The following is a 22864-nucleotide window of genomic DNA, read 5'->3' on the forward strand; positions in this document are numbered from 1 at the left end:
TTTTAGGAGCCCTGTGGCATAGTGGTTAAGAGCTATAGCTACTAACCAAAAGGTCAGCAGTTCAAATCCACCAGCTGCTCCTTGGAAACCCTATGCGGCAGTTCACTCAGTCCTTTAGTGTCATTCTAAGTTGGAATTGACTCAATGGCAATGGGTTTAAAAGTGGCATAACAGTTAAGCGTTCAGCTGCTAACAGAAAAGTTGGTGGCTGGAACCCACCCAGTGACTCTGTGGGAGAAAGATCCGGCAATCTGCTCCCATGAAGATTACAGCCATGAAAACCCTATGAGGCGGCTCTACTTTGACACATGGGTTCAGAGTCAGAAATCAACTCGACGGCACGTAACGACAACAACCGTGTGCTATTAGCCTGACCACACCCCTCAACTCCCACCCAAACTCGTAATTGTCTCTACAGATTGCATTTCAGGAAGAGCAATCACTTTGAGGTAGCTCTATACCACGAACACTACTGGAAACTATCCTGTTGCCTTATGCTGCCTATATCCCTCTCTACAGCACTAAAATTGGAAACTGATACTAAGAATAATGAACTTAAAAATTACACAATCCTCAATATTGAAATACATATTTAATTATACTAATTACATGAAGGTATAGTAGTTTTTATAAATATCTGCAACAATAGTTAAGAGTGAAAACATTTTTTGGTTATTTCTATTAATTACTGCAATCAACTGATCGATATTTATTAAGTACCTACTATTTGGCGGGCGTCATGATAAAATACAAAGAAACAAACTATTCTTGCCTTTAAGGAGCTTAAAATTCAGATATGTAAAGAGAAGATAACTAATAATGAAAGTCATAAGTAAGTGCCAAATAAAAGAAACAGGCAACAAAAGAGGAATATTACTGGATTGGACTGGGTGTAGCTGAGAGCTCAGAATGCAAAGGTCCAGGCGGGTAGCCAGGGACAGCAAAATGAAGAGAGAAAAGAAAAAACGTTCTTACCCCACTAATATCTTTTCCCTAAAAAAAAAAAACTTTCTAGGAAGCACCAAATTTTTAGTACATTAAAAAAAATTTAAGATATTTGTATACTGAATTACAGCCTTTACTATTCCAAGATGATATCTATAAAATTATGTAAAAGGATTATTTCTTGACACAATTGTCCATAGAACAGATCATTTCAATCTTGCACACTGAAGTAAAAAAAAAAATTGTTGCTGTCAATTCCAACTCATCTGACCCCATGTGCTCCACAGTAGAACCGTGCTCCACAGGATTTTCTTTGCTGTAATCTTACTAAAGCAGATGGCCAGGCCTTTCTTCCATGGCACTGCTGGGTGGATCCAAACCATCTATCTTTCCGTTAGTAGCTGAGAGCAAACAAACCATCTGCACCACCCAGGGACGCTACACTGAAGATAAATGGTATTACACAATTTTCAAATGCAAAACCAAGATGCACTTCTGCCTCCAGTGGGCGCCGCTATTTCCACAAGATGAAGAAAAGGGATTCAGTGCCTTTTTTGCTTATGGAAATCCTCGTAGACCTTGGTAGATAGGTTCCCCTCCTAAACAGGCCTCAAATGACTGGTTGTAGGAAGGGCACTGGCGGTAGCATCCATTTATTCTTGTAGAAATTATAAAAAGGAGCTTATTGCCAGCTTACTCAAAAGGCTTAAAACAGAAGGGGATAAAAGTATAATAACCGTTTTATACTTGGAAGGAATTCAGAACCTGGTTCCTTCTGGTCCTATGTTTCTGAGAGCCACAAAGCAGTTTTCAAAAAGAACTTTTTAATTGAAGGGCAGAAGCTTAAATTGACTATACTGTGTATCTGCTACACCGGCAAAGCCTTAAAATGTGTATACCTCATAACTCGATTCCTGTTAACCCTTTGTTTCATGGACACGATAATCACTTACTCAACCAGAGCAATGAGATCTCATCCGAAAAGCTGGTAGCTCGCTCCCAGTTCACTCTGAGGGAATGCCATCAGACAAGGGGGACTGGCTCTAAGATTTACACGTAAGCTTAAAAAATTATTATTAACCATTACAACATTTCTGTTAAAAACATTACTTCAAACACTATCAATAAAGTATGCATATCAAAGAGATACTATTTATACAAAGTTTCCTGAGCAAAAGTAATATTTACTGTTATAAGGATGGATAAGCAGGCAGTTATTTTCTTCCTGTAGTTCTCTTCTGAAAATAAACTTTTAGAATCTTCCTGGCACTTCAGAAACTACTATGAAAATAACTTCATTTTACTATAAAGCTTATAGTGTCTTCTGTTTTGATCCTTTGACTACTTCTTGGGTTAAGAAATTGCTCAAAATTCAGTATCTCCATTTGCAACAAAAATTTAAAGTATTTACAGTTAAAAAAGTTTGTATATATCGTTTGAAATAAATTTGCTTTTAATTTTAATATGGAAGACAAAAATGATTACCAAATAAGTTTACCCACACTAATAATCAAATAAATACTAATTAAAACATGGTCTCATATTTTCCTCATTAAGTTGACAAAGATAATACACAGTGTTGGCAATAATGCAATGACATACGTACCCTCCTACACACACTGCATTGTTATTGTTTTTATGTGCCATCAAGTCGATGGCACTTAACAGTGACCATCTGACAGAACAGAACTGCCCCATAGGTCTTCCTAGGCTGTAATCTTTATGGGCGCTCCCTTGGAGCCACAGGGCGGGTTTGAGCTGCCAACCTTTTGGTTCGTAGCTACACGTTTTACCATTGTGCCACTAGGGCTCCTCAAACAACACTAAGAAAGTACAAAAGTAGAACCTTTCTGGAGAGCAACTGGACAGTCAGTACCCAGTTCTGAAAAAGTATTCTCTTCTGGTAGAACTAGATGGTGCCCAGCTACCACCAATGACCGCCCTGACAGGGAACACAACAGAGTCCCTTATAGAACAGGAGAAAAGTGAGGTGCAGAGCTCAAATTCTAGTAAAAAGACCAGTCTTAATGGTCTAAGACTGGAGGGACACCAGAAGATGTGGCCCCCACTCTCCGTTAGCCCAAAACTAAAGCCATGCCCGAAGCCAACTCTTCAGACAAAGATTAGATTGGACTATGAGACATAAAATGACACTGGTGAAGAGTGTGCTTCTTAGCTGAAGTAGATGCGTGAGACTAAATGGCCAGCTCCTGTCCGGAGGAGAGATGAGAAGGCAGAGGGGCACAGAAGCTGGCTGAATGGACAAGGGAAATACAGGATGGAGAGGAGTGTGTTGTCACATCATAGGAGAACAATTAGGGTCACATAACGATGTGTATATAAGTTTTTGTATGAGAAACTAACTTGAATTGTAAACTCTCACTTAAAAAAAAAATCACTTAAAGCACAATCAAAAAAAAGAAAAAAAAAGTATTCTCTACACTACTCCGTCATTTATTTCCTTTTCTAGCAATTTATTCCAAGGAAGAAATAAAAAAATGTGTAAAAGGATGTATATAAGAATGTTCACAGAACAGCTACTTAAAATATTTTTTAAAAAAAACTAGAAATTTAAATAATAAGAGATTTAATTCTACCGTGTCTCATTAGGAACCCTGGTGGCGCAGTGGTTAAGAGTTTGAATCCACCAGCTCCTCCTTGAAAACCCCATGAAGCGGTTCTACTCTGTCCTATTGGGTTGCTATGAGTTGGAATTGACTCGATGGCAACAGGTTTGGTTCGACTTTTGTGTCTCATTAAAAAAAACTGATGGGTACACCAATGGGTTTCCTTTTGAAGCTCCTTTTCTGGGTTTTAGCCCTGGTGGTGCAATACTCAAGAGCTGGACTGTGAAACAAACGGTTGGCAGTTGGTTCAAATCCACCAGCCACTCCTTGGCAACTCTATGGTGCAGTTCCACCTGTCTTATAAGGTCGCTATGAGTCAGCATCAACTCACTGGCAATGGGTTTGGTTTGGCTTTTTTTTTTTTAATTTTATAATGCGACACTATATTAAGGTTCTCCTAAGTCTCTGACCGACTCATAGCGACCCTACAGGACAGAGTAGAGCTGCCTCCATAGAGTTTCCAAGGGGCGCCTGGCGGATTTGAACTGCCGTCCCTTTGGTTAGCAGCCGTACTTAACCACTACGCCACCAGGGTCGCTATAGGGTCGCTATGAGTCGGAATCGACTCAACGGCACTGGGTTTGGTTTGGTTTTTGGTAAGTCTCTGACCACTCTCCTTTTCACCGGCTCTGCTTTCTCCTCATACCACTCTGTCGCGTGTTCTACCACCTCCTTTGGAGAGTTAGCATTCATGCTCACTGCTTCAACTGTATCTTCTGTGCAGATAAATGTGTGCCCATGTTCTAGTCTGGCATCTGTTTCTTCCTTCTGTAGCATAATCTAATCTGTTACACAGTGACACATAAAAGCCTTAAACTAATCTAAAACCACACATCAATTATACGTAGATCAGTTGAAATGTCAATTTAATTTTGTAATGTAGCTTTGAAGTGTTTTTTCCCAGCCTTATGCAGTTGAAGATGATTGGCTCCAACCATAAAAGTCCACTTTTTAAGACGGCAAAGGAAAGTATATAAACACAGCCATATTTTTCAAATTACTTACTCTTGGATAAGGAAGGCCACTGGTAGTATTAAAAGCTGGTAGAAGTTTGTAACCCAACTGCTTTGCCATTTGGAGAAGTTCATCATTGTACCACTGCATGTACTCGCCTTTTTCTTTCAGCATGATTGCCAGTGAGTGTCCACCCAAAAGACCCCTACAATTGTAGACATGAAACATTATTCATATCTTAAAGATACTTAAAAGCTACCACCTACAAAGGTGCAGGCATTTTATTATCAACCATTTAGCACACATAAAGAAAGAGTACAGAAAACTTAACTCTGTACTGAACCAATTATGATGGCAACTCATTAAAATTGTAAAATCATATATAGGTGTGTGTGTATATATATAAGTATGTGTATATATATTGGTGTTATATATATATACGTAAATCTGATGTCTGGCATTCTTAAATAAAAGAACAATGTTCTTAAAATAAAGAACATCCTAGAAATATAATTTTGACAAATTTTAATAGATTTTAATTTAATGTAACATATTGAATTATATCAACATAAAAAAATTAAAAAACCCTGCCCTGTATTAAATGTGATATATTTAACAAACTCTGCGAAAACCTATATTCTTTAATGATCTTTTAAATTTAATTGAAGAATAGATCACTTTAGGTGTCTGACAATAGAAACAGGTTACAATGACACAAAAGTAATCACTACCGTAGTTTTATGAAAACAACATGCACGTTATACATTTTTCACCAACTACGCAACTCCCCGCCATGCATTATTTTCCTAGGCGCATTACACATGTTATATGTGTGGGTGCTTTATTTACGTTGACACGTTATTTGTGAAAAATATAGTAAATATAAAAATAATGGTGAAGTTTAAATGAACAAATCTGGTAATAATTCCATATTTTTAAAGATCCCAATAGCATTTCAAACTGTTTAGTTGAGAGGTAATCTTACTAGCTCAGTTTTTTTCAGCTTCTCTAAAGAGATGCTAGCTAAGGTTAGCAAACTATGTGAGCTTGTACGAACCTGTGATGTCACCAACATGACAAATGTTCACCCTCTGGTCTTTTCCTAACAATGCACAGGGATCACCTTTGACTTGAGTCTACAACTGTTTCCAAAGCCAGCTGCTGCTGTGAGTGACACAATTCTAGGTCATTCTACCGCCTGTGTTTCGTAACATCTAAACGTTTATATGTTAAACATAAGAAACTTCTTGCTTTACTGCCATCAAGTAATAAATAGTATACTCTAAGCTTTTTTGTTATTAAAATTACAGCTTTAGTATCTTTACATACTTACCCAAGAACTCTGATGTTTGTTTCGAAGACTGATACTACTACATCATTATCTAAATTAACATCTCTTAAAACTTTTCTCACCGCCTCTTCAAATTCTTTAGTTTTATTTAATACCTAGGAGAAAAAAATTATTAAAATAAAGCACTTCTCTATCAAGTCAACAAGAAATATCCTCAGAATATGCTACTAAAAGTTAAAATACTTTAAGACTCTAAAAAGTGACAGACATAAAATATTGTAAAAATCTGGTAAATATCCAAAAAAATGAAAAAAAATAAGTGCCCAAATATATTATATAGGATCTTTATATGCATCTTTTTTAGTTACACTGAATATCATTCAACTTCAAAATTGTTACTGTTTCTTAATATATAACCCATGGCCTACAGCTACATAAGATAAACTCTAGAGATCTGGTTTCCAAGTCAAAGCAAACCAAACACCATCTTAAAAGTTGCTTCCTCTCAGAAGAAAGCACATCCTTCAGGGAATACCCCACTGATCCTAAATCATACACTGCCACCCTTCTTCAACTCCTGGATACTCTGCCCCCTTACTAAAGAGGCAGCATGATGTTGTGGTTAAGAGCAAGCCCTATTCTGAATTCTGCTTCTTTCACTTGCTACCTTTGTCATCCTGGCCAAGTCACTTCCATCTCTGAGCCTATTTCTTCATCTACAAAAAGAAGAAATATCTACTCTGATAGGACTGTTTTCTCAAATAAGACAATGTAGTATGTGAAGTACTTTTAGTACAGTGTCTGACTTAAGTGTTTAATATCATTACTACGATTATTACCATGTGGGTCTAGAATCCTGAGCAAGCTAAGAACTCTGTGGATTCGAGCAATAAGCTCTTTGACGGGCAGGGGAGGAGGGGATCACTGTTATTACACAGGTTACTTGGGTTATTCAACCTTCATGAAGGCCACACCAACCAAAAGCCAAACCCGCTGCCGCTGAGTCGAGTCCGACTCATAGCGACCCTATAGGACAGGGCAGAACTGCCCCATAGAGTTTCCAAGGAGTGCCTGGTGGATTTGAACTGCCGACCCTTTGGTTAGCAGCCATAGCACTTAACCACTACACCATCGGGGTTTCCAGTGAAGGCCACACAGTTAGATGTTATTTAAATTATAGATCTAGTAAAAGTAGCTTTCCTTTGCTTGACTGTTCTGTTTGATAATCTTTTATAGGACTTTGTTACTTGATTTGATATTAGAATAAAAATTCTAACTCCACTCCATAAGAGTGTCTCTGATTAAAATTCAGGTAAAAGTAAAATTCAGGGTTAGTCCCAAGTAAAACGTGCTATGAAATCCATTTTTAAGCTGACTGCTTTCCTTCTTCAATCTCAAAGGTCCTGCAAGCTCTGCAACAACAAATGCTGGTGCAAACAGCCCTTTCAGCACTTTCAGAATGGGCAACAACGGTCCAAATACACACTTTTTAATATCACTTTGCTAATATTATTCTTTTCCCTAGGTCTATCTCCAGGGAATTCTTCTCTTTTGAACTCTTCTAACTTGTAGTCAGATTTTCTCTCATTTAGTTTCTTTGAGGTCTGAACTGCTTTTCTAATAGGAAAATAGCTTTTTTCCCCTTCTCACCAAAATCAAAACAATCAAGGATAACACTAATGCTATTTGTCTCAAAGAAGCATAAAAGAGAGCTTTCCTTGCCAATAATTAGTTAGAAAATTCATTCTACAGCTCTGTTAGTTACAATGAGTCTCTTAAGCTCTGAGCTGATAACAAAGGATGAATTCCAGTCTCATCCTTTCCCACATTATGTTTAATCTGTTTGAATATATTTTTCTCTAAAGATTTCATAGTAATATCAAATGTAAAGGTAAGTTTAAAGTTTTAGTGCTTAATGCCATTAAAATCAACAGAAACCAGATGGCTGGCCCTATGAGCAACAGTTTAAGGATCAAACTTACGACGGTGTGACCAAAATAAAAACACCAGGGTTCTATGTACTGCCAGTGATATGTCCTATTGATATTTTCAAATAACCAAATCGCTAAATGAAGAAATAATTACAATGTAAAGAAAAATCATAATTAGTAAATTAGAAATATTAATTCTTGCATTCAGACAAAATAGCATTCCTTTTTTCTAAATGTAGTCCCCTTTACTGAAAAATATACTGTCAATATAATATTGATTACACAGCGCCCTTTAGGAAATTCTCTTAAGGAAAACTTTCAAAGTACTTTAATTTCCTTAATTCTTCTATTGAAATTAGAAAGAAAGTGCTTAAGATAATGACAAAAATTAAAATGAATCTGTATATTTCCAAGCCATGATGGTAAATAATACATTGCTGGGTTATTCCCGCTTGAAAAAAATTGAAATTTAAGGTGCTTAAAAAGGATTGCTTTTAAATGTTTGTTAGACTTTATTAATATTTCTTCTGGCTGTCTCTTGAGGACACCTTCAGCAAACAGAAGTTACTTATTTAAATCTGAACCAAAGATCCAAGAGAAACAATATCTTAGGGTTCATAGAGACTTACACATCTAGTCTAGGATCTTCTGAGGTGAAAACAGGGACCCAAAGACATTAAATGATTTGTCCAAGATGACGCACATCTACGCTGTGTGATCACTTCTCGTTCCTCTCTGCCACAAGGAACCAGAATTCAGGGTACACTATAGTCTCATTGTTCAAAGTGTGGTCTGTGGACTATTAGCAGTCGCAGCAGCAGTAGATAACTATTAAAAATGTAGACTCTTGGGCCCCCACCTTGGAGCTACAGAATCAGAACCTGCATCTTAACAAGATCCTTAGACAATCTGTAGTACTCTGAAACTTAAAAAGCACTGTAAACTTTAGCCTGCATCAGAATCACCTGGAGGGCTTATTAAAACAAACTGCTGGGCCTCATCACCGGAGTTTCCAATTCAGTGTATCTGGGCTGAGGCCCTAGAATTTGCATTTCTAACAAGTTCCCAGGTGATGCTGATGCTGCTGGTCCTTGGACTATATACCTTACGGGCTAGCGCCAAAGTGTATAATTGGTAAAATCTGAAGGATATCAGCTTTAAAATAATTAATGGCTGCTTAATTAGACAGGCCAACAGATTTTTCATGTTATCCAGCTCTGGAATCACCTTTTCTCTTTCATAAATAAATTTTTTAAAAATCTGAGGTCAGTATTCATGAAAATCAACTAAGAGCTTATAGAGAGATGATGAGGAAACTACTAGTGGATTGAGAATGAAACGAAGATGACAGAATGAGAAACTGAAGGCCACCCGTGGCCCTTCCTAAGGCACAGCTGCTGGTCCTCACTTCCTCCCCATACAAAATACACCTGGTATACATAACTCAGCCGTGGGTAACAAACACACCAGTTAGTTTCTCCCAAGGTGATGACTGGTGCCTCCCGTGATATTTTGTGTATCTTTTTCTCTTTTCCTATTACACACTGAACACCTAGGACCACGAACCCCGAAACAAGACATGTAATGTTCTCTCATTCTCATAGTTATTAGAACAGTTTGCCATTCCATTAATTTCCAGAAAATGACCCAGCTAAGATAGCTCTATTACAATGCTTTCTCAGTCATGGCTGCATTTTAGAACCACAAGAGAAGCTTTAGAGGAATAAGTAATAAGGTCCACCCTACTCTAGAACAATCAGAATATCTTGGGGAAGAGTGACAGTATTTTTTTCAAAATTTCTCAGGTGGTCCTAAGGTCCTACAGCACAGGTAGAGTTGAGAATCTCTGGTCTAACAAAAAACATCCCAGTAAAAGAATATAGAAATAATATCATGTAGAGAAGCCTGGTTCCAAATAACTTCTGCTACCCCGAAGTTTTGTTTTTGTTTTTAATATTCATCAATTCATGGGACATTACAAGTTCAGAATTATCCCTTAAATAAAATTCTGAAAAAAGCCTACTTTTTATACCATAAATGCCCTGAGACTAAAAAAAACTAGAAAGATACTATATTTAAAAACCATGACATCTGGAATTCAATCTTTCCTGTCTGCCATTACAAACAGCCCCACACCAGAATTAATTAAAATTTTGTATCCCGTGAGGTTGAAAAGGAGTGCCAAGAAGTGATCACTTTGAGCTAAAAGTCACTGCTGGGGAAAACAAACTTTTGTTTATGAGAATAACATATAGAAAATTTAATAATTTCAGTATTATTATGGCATGTCATTTTGGAACAAGAATATCAATGGTATTTTCAAAAATTTTTCTTCCAATAGCATCAACTTCCTTGTCCAAGGAAAGAAACCTAACTTACTACTTTCTGATTAAGGAGTCATCACATAAACTGACATTACCACAAATTATTTGAGTATCTCCATTATTCTAGATAATTCTACTTGACATTAACAACTCAACAGTGTGAAATATTTTAGAGCAAATATCAGAACATCTTAAATTCTGAAGGCTTCTATTTCAAATAGGACAGAGTAGAACTATCCCACAGAGTTTCCAAGGAGCAGCTGGAGGACTTGAACTGCCAAACTCCTGGTTAGCAACTGAGCTCTTAACCACTGCACCACCAGGGCTCCATTTCATAATTACTGCGTTATGATTATATTCCTAACACTTGAGTATGCATATTATGAAATTTATAAAATAAATGCAAAAAGAAACGTACCACAAGAGTGTCCAAAGAATCAATCAGTGTCAGAGAAAACCTAAGAAACAAGTATAATGAGATACAAAACGTTAGAATTCTGAGTATTTTACCCAGGAATGTATAAGGCGACTTATTTGCATTCCACTGATGGACAGTTTCTATTAACTAGCACGACATAATCAATAAAGCACTGAAAGAATCCGAAATGCCGTTTATGTGCAGCCATCTCATGTCTTTCAAGATGAACGGAAATATTCATTAGCTCTTTTTAAGCAAATGAAAAACAAAGTATCAACACGTTATAACGTGCTAATGACTTTATATACATTTTGAGAGTTACATGCAGCTTAACAACTAGCTCAACTTTTCACAGAACTAAAAGGTAAACTGATTAATTTTTTTACAAATGATAACATAAAGAAAAGAGCTTAATGTAATGGTTAAAACAGTCTTTAAAATTTAGCTAATCCCCAGAAATCTGATTATAAGCTGCCTCCCAGAAGTCTAACACTTGGGTACTTTGAGATTCCATGTCTTCCCTTGTATAAACACTCACTTTCCCAAGGCATCATCAACATCACCCCGACTTGGCTCCTGGCCTCGAACTCGACCTCTGCAGGTTAAGGGCATGAGTTCATCAGCTGGGTAAGCATGTTCCTGCAAGAAAAGCCTTAATGAGTCACTTAGAAAAATAAGACAAAGCATACATCATATAGAGATTACAACTTTTTCATAGTTAAAAATGAATAAATAAAAGCTAGTCAAATTTTACTATCCTTACAGTCTGTGGAATCTTTTTTAAAAATTTTAATTACAAGCGTAATACATGCTTGGAAAAATGTCAAACAATGTAAGAAAAAACTTTTTTTAGCTAATAATCTGCTTCCCCTCCTTCCATTCTCATTCCCCAGTGGTGACTACCATTAAGACTGGCATTTATCATTCCAGATTTTTCCATACATATTCATAGTCATGTAAATATCTCACGTTCATATGGAATTTACAGATGTGTCCATGCCGTGCACTGGAAACCTTATGGAGCACAGCTCTGCGGGGACACACGCGGGGTTGCCAGGAGTGAGAATTGACTTGACAGCAGCTGGTTCTACCATTCGGGTTACTACTGTGCATGGGGTTTTTTGTTTTTTTAAGAATAATATGACAGAGCATTTCCAGTCTAGATGGTGTTGGTGATGAAGCAAATGCAGGAACCTTCCCTCCTCCCCGCTAGAAACACACTGAAATGTTGGACAGATTTTTAAAAATTAATTTTAATATATAGCTGAACTTTAGAGCAAGAAATGAAATTTCAAGTACCAAAAGTGAGCAGTGGGATGTAGGAGATGAGGCTGCACTAAGAACAACATGGGTGTAAGGGATAAAGACAGGTCTAGCGGGAGGTGCAGTAACATTCGAAGGGTATGGGAGCTGATGCTGTTGGCCCTGAACACATGGCCCTAAACCAGGAAAGCCAGGAACTAGGCTCCTTAAGGTGGGTGCTTGCTTCAGTGCAACTGGGCTGTAACACCTCCACCTCCTGGTCCCTGGTGTTAACAGAAGAGGTAAGAAACAAGAAAAACAAAAGACCTGCTGAACTTCATACTTTCTTCACCAGGGGAAGAGTCCTTAAAAATTCCTCTAGTAGGTCAAGACAACTGGACTAAACCAAAAGCAAAAAAGTTTCCTGAATAAACTGAACACTTCAAAAGCCAGCATAGCAGAGGCAGGGGTTTGTGGACCATGGTTTCAGGGGACATCTAAGTCAACTGGCATAATAAAATCTATTAAGAAAACATTCTGCGTCCCACTTTGAAGAGTGGCATCTGGGGTCTTAAACGCTAGCAAGCGACCATCTAAGATGCATCAGTTGGTCTCAACCCACCTGGAACAAAGGAGAATGAAGAACACCAAGGACACAAGGTAATTATAAGCCCAAGAGGCAAAAAGGGCCACATAAATTAGAGACTACGTCAGCCTGAGACCAGAAGAACTAGATGGTGCCCAGCTACAACCAATGACTGCCACGACAGGGAACACAACAAAGAACCCCTGAAAGAGCAGGAGAAGAGTGGGATGCAGACTTCAAATTCTCGTAAAAAGACCAGACTTAATGGTCTGACTGAGACTGGAAGGACCCCGGAGGTCATGGTCCCTGGACTTTCAGTTAGCCCAAGACAGGAACCATTCCCAAAGCCAACTTTTCAGACAGAGATTGGACTGGACTATAAGATAGAAAATGATACTGGTGAGGAGTGAGCTTCTTGGATCAAGTAGACACATGAGACTATGTGGGCAACTCCTGTCTAGAGGGGAGATGTGAAGTCCGAGGGGGACAGAAGCTGGCTGAATGGGCACGGAAATACAGGGTGGAGAAAAGGAATGTGCTGTCTCATTAGGTGGAGACAAACTAGGAGTATATAGCAAGGTGTACATAAGTTTTTGCATGAGAGACTGACTTGATTTGTAAACTTTCACTTAAAGCACAATAAAAAAAAAATTCCTCTGGTAATAATCATGATTATGAGAAACATTCAGAGGTTAGAATCATTGTTAATTAGATATTTTGATTTTAAACAATGTTTATTGCCTCCCTGCCATGAATAATAGGATTAATGCACTCATACTTTTTCCCACTCAATTTAGGACATTTTCAGTTATGTTATTACAGCAGTTTTCACTTTGCATGGTTTCACTCTGCATGAGTATCGAAGACCACGATTTAGTTAAATAATACCAGTCTAGCAACAACACAGTTCAAATTTCAGTTATCATGGTATAGTAACTGTAAGTAACAAATCAGCCTTGAAACACAACCAGAATACTCCTTAAATGTGAAGATGCTGAGACCAGCTGGCTTATTATGTTGTACTAGTTAATAGAAACTGTCCAACTGCTAGAAAAGAGCATAATCCTTGGTATAGTAGAGGGCCAGCAAAAATGAGGGAAACCCTCAATGAGATGGACTGATACAAAAGCCACAAAAATGGATTCGAACATACCATTAGTCGTGAGGATGGCACAGGACCGGGCACCATTTCATTTTGTTTTACCGAAGGTCACCATGAGTCTGAGCTGACTTGACAGCAACTAACAACAAATCCCGTAAAGTACAAACTCTGGTGCTAGCTCTTCAGTTCACAAATCACTACATAAATAACAAATGCTTATCATGATTAGTGACCAGTCATATAATTTCTTTCAAAGAACTAGTGATTGATCACTGTGTATCTGTGATTCCGTTCACACACAGACAGCACAGCCTGTAGTTGTGTTGCGTCCTTGTCTCCCAGTGATAAACTTACATGATCCTTTAAAATATGGATAACTGAAAGAGGAAATGGGCCAACAAAGAAAAAAGTGCAGCAAAGAAACAAAAACTGGCAATACTAGAAGCTATGCAGCCAAAGGAACTTTAAAAAAAAAAAAAAAAATCCTTGTTGCCGTCAAGTCAATTCCAGCACATAAAGGAACTTCGTGAAGGCTAAATAAATCATTGACATAAATGAGCAAAGTGGTGGTGACGTAAAAGATGAAGACCTCCCGGAAGACATGATGCCCCCCCAAAACTTGCCATCAAAGGAATTTTCAGAGATATTTCATGACATTCAAAGGTAGGGGGAATCAAACACTGGAAGCAGTTCCAAATTTAGAAAGGAGTACCACAATTCATAGGGCATAGAAAAGATACTTGCTGCATATCTTATAACAACAAGGAAAAGGCAAGCACTGTTCAAATTAGTCTTGACAAGTTTTCTAAAAGAAAAAAATTTCTCAGCGTTTCTAATATTTTGAATTATAATGTTCTAAATATTAGTTTTACTATTTTTTTTCCATTTCCCTACACATTTATAAGCAACAGCAAGAGTGTTTTTAATGTTTTGACAAAGATTTTCAAAGGTCACGGGACAACTGTCATTCTCCCCACTGACCACAAATATCACTTTGCATAGTTTTCAGCTTGCATGCTCATTTTTACATTCCTGCACTACTGTGCAAAGTGAGGACTGCCTGTATACTTACACTATCAAGGTTTATAACATTTGCATTCAGGTCTGTAAATGTTAATTCCCATAGTTACTAGCGTTAGTACTCAAAATGAAGTCAATGTACACAACTTTTCTATGACCACTACATTCCTGAAGTTATTTTGATTCATCTCTTGGTTGCCTGAGCTCTGTCCTCAGCTAGTTTATGCTTGTTTGTTTATACAGAGGGGCCATGAGTATTTTATCTTTCCAGTATTCCTGGGTTAGCTCTCTCTTACCTTATACTTGAAGAGCATGAATGGTTAATTAAATGTCTGAGACATATTTTCTTTCCCTCAGAAATCTGAAGATACTACCTCACACTCCTGTATTCACTAAGCATGGCTATGGCAAAGTTTCTAAGACAAGCCTGATTTTTTGTACCTTGTGTATGACTTGTTCTTACTACTTGTATGCCCGTATGATTCTTTGTTAATTCTTGACATTCAGCAACAATATTCCTGATTTCATGTCCAACTCTATCCTACTGCCACTCACTAAACTCAGTTATTTGGATTCCAAACTCATAGTACATTAGCAGCAGAAAAATAGAATAGAAGCCAGGAACACTAAAGATATGGCCAGCAAAAAGGGGCAAAAGAAAAAAAAAATTTAAAAGCAGGCTCAAGAATACAAAAAGCACTGAAGACTGCAACTCTTCAGGTATTTAGAAAAATTCAGTGCTCTGTAATTATTCATTCCCTACAGCAAATGTTTTGATATAAGAAAAATTCACATTCAACCACAATCCTGAATTCAATACTTCATCATTTTAACATTACATATAATTTATCAGCAAAAATTCCTAATTACTTTTACATGTGTCTTTTTATGTTAAATTCCTAATTACTTACTCACATTTCATTTTCAATAGAACCATGATTTCTGAGAATATGCATAGTTTTTATTCCTTTATAGTTTTATATTTAACATAAACAACTCTTAGAAAAGTAACTCAAGAAGAGTAGTATTTTTTTACAGTTGCTGACGTATTTTGACAGATACTTTGTAAGTGATCACTGAAATGTTAATTTGGTTGTAAAGAGTTCCTTACTAATTAAACCCCTGCTTAGAAAGCTTTCATAGTATTATTTTTAGGGCTGTCTCAAATTAAATATGAAATCCAAACCCTGAGCTTATCCAGGTAAGAAAAAAATATTAATAGCAACTGCAAACCAGAATAATAAACAGGGGAGTTTTGAACCAGGTGTAAAAATACTTTATGTCCCCTTGTTTCAAGATCAAGGATAAAAATAAAACCATAGCCTTTTCTTCAGGTTAACCGCAAAGCAAACTACAGTTGGTTTGCATAAATCCAGTGCAATGCACACGTGGCAAATAAACAGCCTTATCAGGCTTCAACACTTCCGGCTACTTGAGGTATTGTAACACTTCCTCTTTGCAATGTATTGCCAGAAACAGGGATAAATTATTCCTATCGATGTGATCAGGAGTAACTAAAAACATCCCATTAATGATCCCTCAGAATAAAACTCAGGTGGCAAAAAAGTCCTCTATAAATTAAGCAAAGCATATTCCCAGCTAAAAGCAAAAGAGCAAAATGAAAAATTCAAAAACAAAAAAACTAGTTCTCTCTCCATATCCAACTCTAAATTTACTGGGGCTTTGAGGTGACATAACTCTGCTCCAAACACTAAAGTCAAAGCAGCATTTAAAATTGACTCTTTAGTAAAACTAATTTCAAAACTAGGCAAAGGGAAGATTTAGTCCGCTAAAAATAATTAACAAAAACATTAACTAGGAAAGTGAGCTACTGAAAACATCAAATCTACTTAATTTCTAACAATGTTATACGCTTTTTAAATGTTTTATTGTTAGACACTTCTCTCCTTGAGGCAGGTAAGATATTCCTTTGTAAAATAAAAATCAAAAAATTCCTCTAAATGATACTTAATGAATCATGTATCACACATGCTAACTACTAATGAACCTGCAAATTTATCATTTCTCTTCCAAGCCTAATTTTCCTATTCCCTTTTGTTCACCATTCAAAGTCACTTATCAATCTACTTTTCAAGTGTTTAGGATTTCATTTATCTAAATTGTTAAACCATTAGACTCACTTCCGACACTGAACATTTATTGTTCTTTTAGGTGGCATGTTTTGGGTAGTGGGTTATTTTATGGAATGCTTCTCAGAACTGAGGAGAAACAAGTAACAAAAATGCAGTGGTCTCAGGATATTTTAAATTAATCACTGCAGAATACAATGTTAACAAAGTTTGTACTCAAAGTAAGATGAAAACAAGTTTCTAAACTCTTCAATATTACCTTAACCAATTTGATCTCGACCAACTGGACTTATGAATTAACACTATACGAAATAATATTAGATAAACAGGAAATAATGTTATAATGACATAAAATCTTGCTATCATGGTAATGGAGCCCTGGTGGTGCAGTGGTTAAAGGTCTCGCTGCTAACCAAAAGGTCAGCAGTTCGAATCCACCAGCCACTTCTTGGAAACCTATGGGACAGTTCTACTCTGTCCTATAGGGTCATTATGAGTCGGAATCCACTTGATGGCAATGGATTATGATGTTAACAGATATTTTTAAAAGATCATCTCCACAGATGCAGAAAAGGCATTTGACAAAATTCAACACCCTTTCATGATGAAAATCCTCAGCAAACTAAGAACAGAAGGGAACTCGCTCAACTGGATAAATAGCATCTATGAAAATCCAATAGCTAAAATCACACTTTAAAATAGAAAAACTAAGTGCTTTCTCCCCAAGATTGGAAACCCTGGTGGTGTAGTGGTTAAGTGCTACGGCAGTTTGAATCCGCCAGGCGCTCCTTGGAAACCCTATGGGGCAGTTCTACTCTGTCCTATAGAGTCACTATGAGTCAGAATCGACTCAACAGCGCTGGGTTTTTTTTTGTTTTGTTTTCTCCTCAAGATTAGAAGCAAGGCAACGATCTCATCACTTCTACTCAATGTGTACTGGAAGTCCTAACCACTGCAACATACAAGAAATAAAAGGCATGTACACCAGAAAGGAAGAAGTAAAACTCTGCTTATGACACAATTTTCCATGTGGAAAATCCTAAGGAATCTACAAGAAATAAGAAGTGAGTTTAGCAAGGTTATAGGCTATAAGGTCAATACACAAAAATTCTTGTGTTTCTACTATATAACAGCAGTTAGTCGACTGGAAATTAAAATTTGGAAAACAAAAGTAAATAAAAAATACCAAATATTTAGGCAAAAATTTAACAAAAGATGAGCAAGACCTATATACTAAAGACTATAAAACATTGCTGAGAGACATTAAGTAAGACCTAATAATAACAATGGTGGCGTAGTGGTTTTGTGCTACGGCTGCTAACCAAAGGGGTGGCAGTTCAAATCCGCCAGGCCCTCCTTGGAAACTCTCTGGGGCAGTTCTACTCTGTCCTATAGGGTCGCTATGAGTCGGAATCGACTCGACGGCACTGAGTTTGGTTTTTCTTTGATTTTCATAATAATAATATTTATGGACTAGAAGACTCGATATTGTTAAGAATTCAATTCTCCCCCAAAGTGATCTATAAATTCAACTTAATCCCAATCAAAAGCTCAGTGGGCTTTTTTGTAGAAACTGATAATGTGATTCTAAAATTTACACAGAAATGCAAAGAACTTAGTATGAGCAAAACATTTCCGAAAAAGAACAAGGCAGAAAGACTTACATTGCCTGATTTCAGAACTTTCTATAAAGCTACAGTAATCCAGACAGTGTGGTATTGGAATAAGGATAATATTTAGATCACTGGAACAGAATAAAAGTCTAGAAAAAAGCCAGGCATATATGGGTCAATTGATTTTTTACAAAGGTGGCAAAGTAATTCAATAAGGAAAGGATATTCAACAAATGCTGCTGAAATAATTGGATATCCACACAGAAAAAAACTAAAATCAATCCTTACCTCACAGCATGTACAAAAATCAACTCAAAATTGGCCATGGATCTAAATGAACAAGCAGAAACTGTAAAACACCTAGAAGAAAATCTTTTTGACCTCAGGCTAGACAAATATTTTTTAGGCAGGATATAAAAAGAATGAATCATAAAAGAACAAAATGATAGATTTGATCACAATTGAAAAATCTGCATTCAAAAGACACTCTTAAGAAAATTAAAAGGCAAACCACAGACTAGAAGAAAATATCCGCAAAGCGTATGTGATAAAGAGGTGATATCCTGAATATACAAATAACTCTTATAACTGATAAAAACAAGACAAATGCCTGATTTTAAAATACGCAAAAGATTTGAACAAACTTCACCAAAAAAGATACAAATAGCAAATAAGCACATAGATTTCCAACATCATTAAACATCAAGAAAATGAAATTAAAATCCTAAGATAATGCCACTAAACATTCACTATACCATGTATACCGGATGCCTTCGCATCAATTCTGACTCATAGCAACCCTGTAGGACAGGGTAGAGCTGGCCCATAGGGTTTCCAAGGCTGTAAATCATTATGTAAGCAAACTGCCAAATCTTTCTCTCAGGGAGTGGCTGATGGGTTTGAACCACAAGGGTCTATGCAAAGAGTCAAAGATAAGCCATTTGTATCCCTTCTAAGCTACTTTGTTTAGAATTATTCTTTTCGATGAATAAACTGTTTAAAAAAGAAACATTAGGAAAAGAACCATTACTAAGAAAACGCATAAATCTAGAAATCCAAAGTAACTTACATGTTAACATAGTTCCCTTGGTTTGAATGATAAAGACCTATCTATTGTTTTTTTATTGTTTCTTTGGGAGAAAAGACCTGGAGATCTGCTCCCATAAAGATTTACAGCCTAGAAAAATCTATGGGGTCAAATGATTTTATACACATATAGGGTCACTGAGTAGGAATCGACATAATGTCACACAATAACTGTTTCTTTGAACTGGGCTGTCACGAAATCAAGCTTAAAGGTATGATCCAACAAGTTCAAGGAAAGTATGCCTACCAACTCTTTTCAAGTCCATCTGTAATGTATAGAGCTCCACCAAAGTGCAGTTTTTGCTTACTAGTAAAACATTTTGAGATGTCTACAGTAGACAGGATGAAATTGAGAGACCAAGATCAGATCACAGATCCCAAATCCAAAAACGATTCTGCATTCAGGTGGCCCAAATACTGATAAATTCAGAAAATCACCAGCGGTGTAACTCCACAGAGATGAAGTAACTCATCTAAAGCTGGGGGAGCAGTGTTATAAAGAAAAAGCACTAAAAGAACCTTAACCCCCTCCCCGCCCCCGCCAAAAAAAGGAAAGAAAAAGTAAATTCAAAGGTCACATGCCCAGAACAGGAAAGAATGTGGGTTCTTTAATGAACTCCTATGTATGATCTAGGGAATAAGTTATGAATTAAAGTCTAGATGAACCTGAGAAGGGCAATTTCCATATCAGACAGAGAATGAATAATAACGATAGCAGTAGTGGTAAACTCTTACACATTGCTTCCTATTTGCCAAACACTATTTCTAAGAACTTTAATTATATAAATTTATTTAACCCTTACAACAACGTTAGGAAGCAGGGAAACCACTATCTCCATTTTACAAAAATGAGGAAACAGGCTCAGGGAAATTAGGTAACCCCCATTGTAACCCATCTAAAAAGGGTCACTGCCAAGAGATTCACATGACGGCTGTCCTCCATTTCCAGAATTCTTGCTCCTAATTGTATTACACTGCCTGTCTTTGGAAAATAAAATCATTTTCCTAGGAACCAAGAAGGCTAAAAAGAATTGTTCTAATCGTAGACTCAAACAACTAGTGAGAAATGAGGAAAAGCCTTGAACATTTATTAAAACCTACCATGTGTCAAGTATTTTACATTTTAGCAAAGTATGCAGCTGGCTACAACAAAGCAGATTAATCGACCCCAAAATTCACAATAAAATGTTCTCAAAAAATCTTAGAATCTACAATACTGTTATTGTTAGGTGCCAATCGAGTCGATTTCAACTCATAGCAACCCCATGTGACAAAGTAGTGTTGCCCTATAGGGTTTTCTAGGCTTTATGGGAACAGACTGCCAGCTCTTCCTCCAGCAGAGCCCTTGGATGGGTTTAAACTGCCAACTTTTGGGTTAGTATCCAAGTGCTTAACTGCGGTGCCACTAGGGCTCCTTACCCTTTGCAATTATTCCTACTTTACAAAGAAATACAACGCTCAGAGAGGTTAAATAATCTGTTTAGGGTCCAAGCTAGTAAGTAATAGAGATAGGATTTAAAATCAAACGCATCTAACTCTAAAACCTATACACTCGCACTCTATAGCAAGCTAATAGTGTTTCTTAGTATCTAAAAAAAAAAAAAAATGTTGCCGTGGAGTCAATTTCGACTCACAGCAACCCTATAGAACAGAGTAGAACTGCCCTATAGAGTTTTCAACAAGCACCTGGTGGATTTGAACTGCCAACCTTTTGGTTAGCAGCCATTGCACTTAACCACTATGCCACCAGGGTTTCCATTTTCTTAGTGTAAGAACTGGAAAATTTTTTCAACTGACTTCAAATAACAAACACAAGGCACCTGGGCTCCCTTTGATATTTTAGAACTGTGTCACATTAGCTGAGAACCTAAAGTGTGAATACTAGACTAAATCTTGGGTTACAAACCTCACATAGGTTAAGCATAGCACAAGTATACTGTAAGAGTCACTCATGTTGTAAAATAGTTCAACATTTTAAAATATGTATGGTATGTATTTTAAAATAAGTATGGACTACAGATGGTGCAGCCTCACTGGAAAAATGGAAGAGGGTGCTAATTCTAGGGGTTCCCAGTCTTTAGAGTTGAAATCTCTCCCCTTAGATCTCCTAAGCAGTAAATTGTAGCAGAAAGCCAGTTAGGTTCCAATAGGTACTGGGCCAAGTAGTCCTCTGAGGGGTGCCTTGGTACCTGCTCTGTCACAGATCCATTAAGTGTATTCTAGAATAGAAAAAAAGTGTTGCTACGATTTTCTGCTATTTACATCTTTTTTTAAAGAACAAGACATTAAAGATGCTGTACTGTGTTTTATAAAGACAGGATTCTACTCATAGTGAGATCTATTGATCTATGTACCATTTTATTTAATTTTGGAACCAAACATATACATTTGTGAGATGGCTAAGGTTTGAGAAAGCTGTTAGGTGCTGTCATAGCCTGCATCTAATTGGCCAACACAAAACCATCAGCCTAGATTTGCTAAATTATGATTTACCCAAACTGAATTAACCAGGGATAAATGATTTTAAAAGAAATATTAAGGGAATGGCTGAGGCCTTGAGAAAAAGTTTAAAACTATACTTCCAATTAAAAATTTTAAAGTGAGTTAAAAATACCCAAAACTCGGGGGCTTGGGGACCATGGTTTAAGGCGACTTCTAAGTCAATTGGCAAAATAATTCTATTATGAAAACATTCTGCATCCTACTTTGAAATGTGGCATCTGGTGTCTTAAATGCTAACAAGCGGCCATCTAAGATGCATCAATTGGTCTCAACCCACCTGGATCAAAGGAGAATGAAGAACACCAAGGTCACACGATAACTATAAGCCCAAGAGACAGAAAGGGCCACATGAACCAGAGACTTACATCATCCTGACACCAGAAGAACTAGTTGGTGCCGGGCTACAACCGATGACTGCCCTGACAGGGAGCACAACAGAGAACCCCTGAGGGAGCAGGAGATCAGTGGGATGCACATCCCAAATTCTCACAAAAAGACCAGACTTAATGGTCTGACTGAGACTAGAGGAATCCCTGCGGTCATGGTCCCCAAACCTTCTGTTGGCCCAGGACAGGAACCATTCCCAAAGACAACTCATCAGACATGGAAGGGACTGGACAGTGGGTAGGAGAGAGATGCTGATGAAGAGTGAGCTATTTGTATCAGGTGGACACTTGAGACTGTATTGGCATCTCCTGTCTGGAGGGGGGATGGGAGGGTAGAGAGGGTTGGAAGCTGGCAAAATTGTCACGAAAGGAGAGACTGGAAGGGCTGACTCATTAGGGGGAGAGTAAGTGGGAGTATGGAGTAAGGTGTATATAAACTTATATGTGACAGACTGACTTGATTTGTAAACGTTCACTTGAAGCTCAATAAAAATTAAAAAAAAAAAATACCCAAAACTTCACCAACATTTACTGAGGACTGGATACACGCACTTAAAAAGTGTACAATATAAAAGGGGAAAAGGATCATCAAATATAAAACATGCTTAAAACTACAAAAATGCATAAAGCCAATACATTTACATGTTCATAGATAAAGATAATGATGTTGACACAAGAAGGTATTTTGGTTAATATGTAATGAAAAATGGATTCCCAGAATCAGTTAAAAACTATTTAAAGCATAAT

The 22864-nt window shown here is 37.1% G+C and overlaps 1 protein-coding gene across 2 annotated transcripts in view; it reads right to left on the reverse strand.

Moving 5' to 3' along the window:
• The window catches only part of EDEM3 (ER degradation enhancing alpha-mannosidase like protein 3), a 76220-nt gene that overhangs the window by 46528 nt on the left and 6828 nt on the right, over positions 1-22864 (reverse strand). For both annotated transcript variants that reach the window (XM_049868112.1, XM_049868111.1), the window contains exons 3-6: positions 11029-11129; positions 10491-10530; positions 5860-5972; positions 4578-4731 (exon numbers count right to left, since the gene is read on the reverse strand). In XM_049868112.1, coding sequence (XP_049724069.1) covers positions 4578-4731; positions 5860-5972; positions 10491-10530; positions 11029-11129 — 408 coding nt within the window. The remainder of the gene's footprint in view (positions 1-4577; positions 4732-5859; positions 5973-10490; positions 10531-11028; positions 11130-22864) is intronic.

The sequence above is a fragment of the Elephas maximus genome, chromosome 24 (genome assembly GCF_024166365.1).
Source record: "Elephas maximus indicus isolate mEleMax1 chromosome 24, mEleMax1 primary haplotype, whole genome shotgun sequence".
Classification (NCBI taxonomy): domain Eukaryota; kingdom Metazoa; phylum Chordata; class Mammalia; order Proboscidea; family Elephantidae; genus Elephas; species Elephas maximus.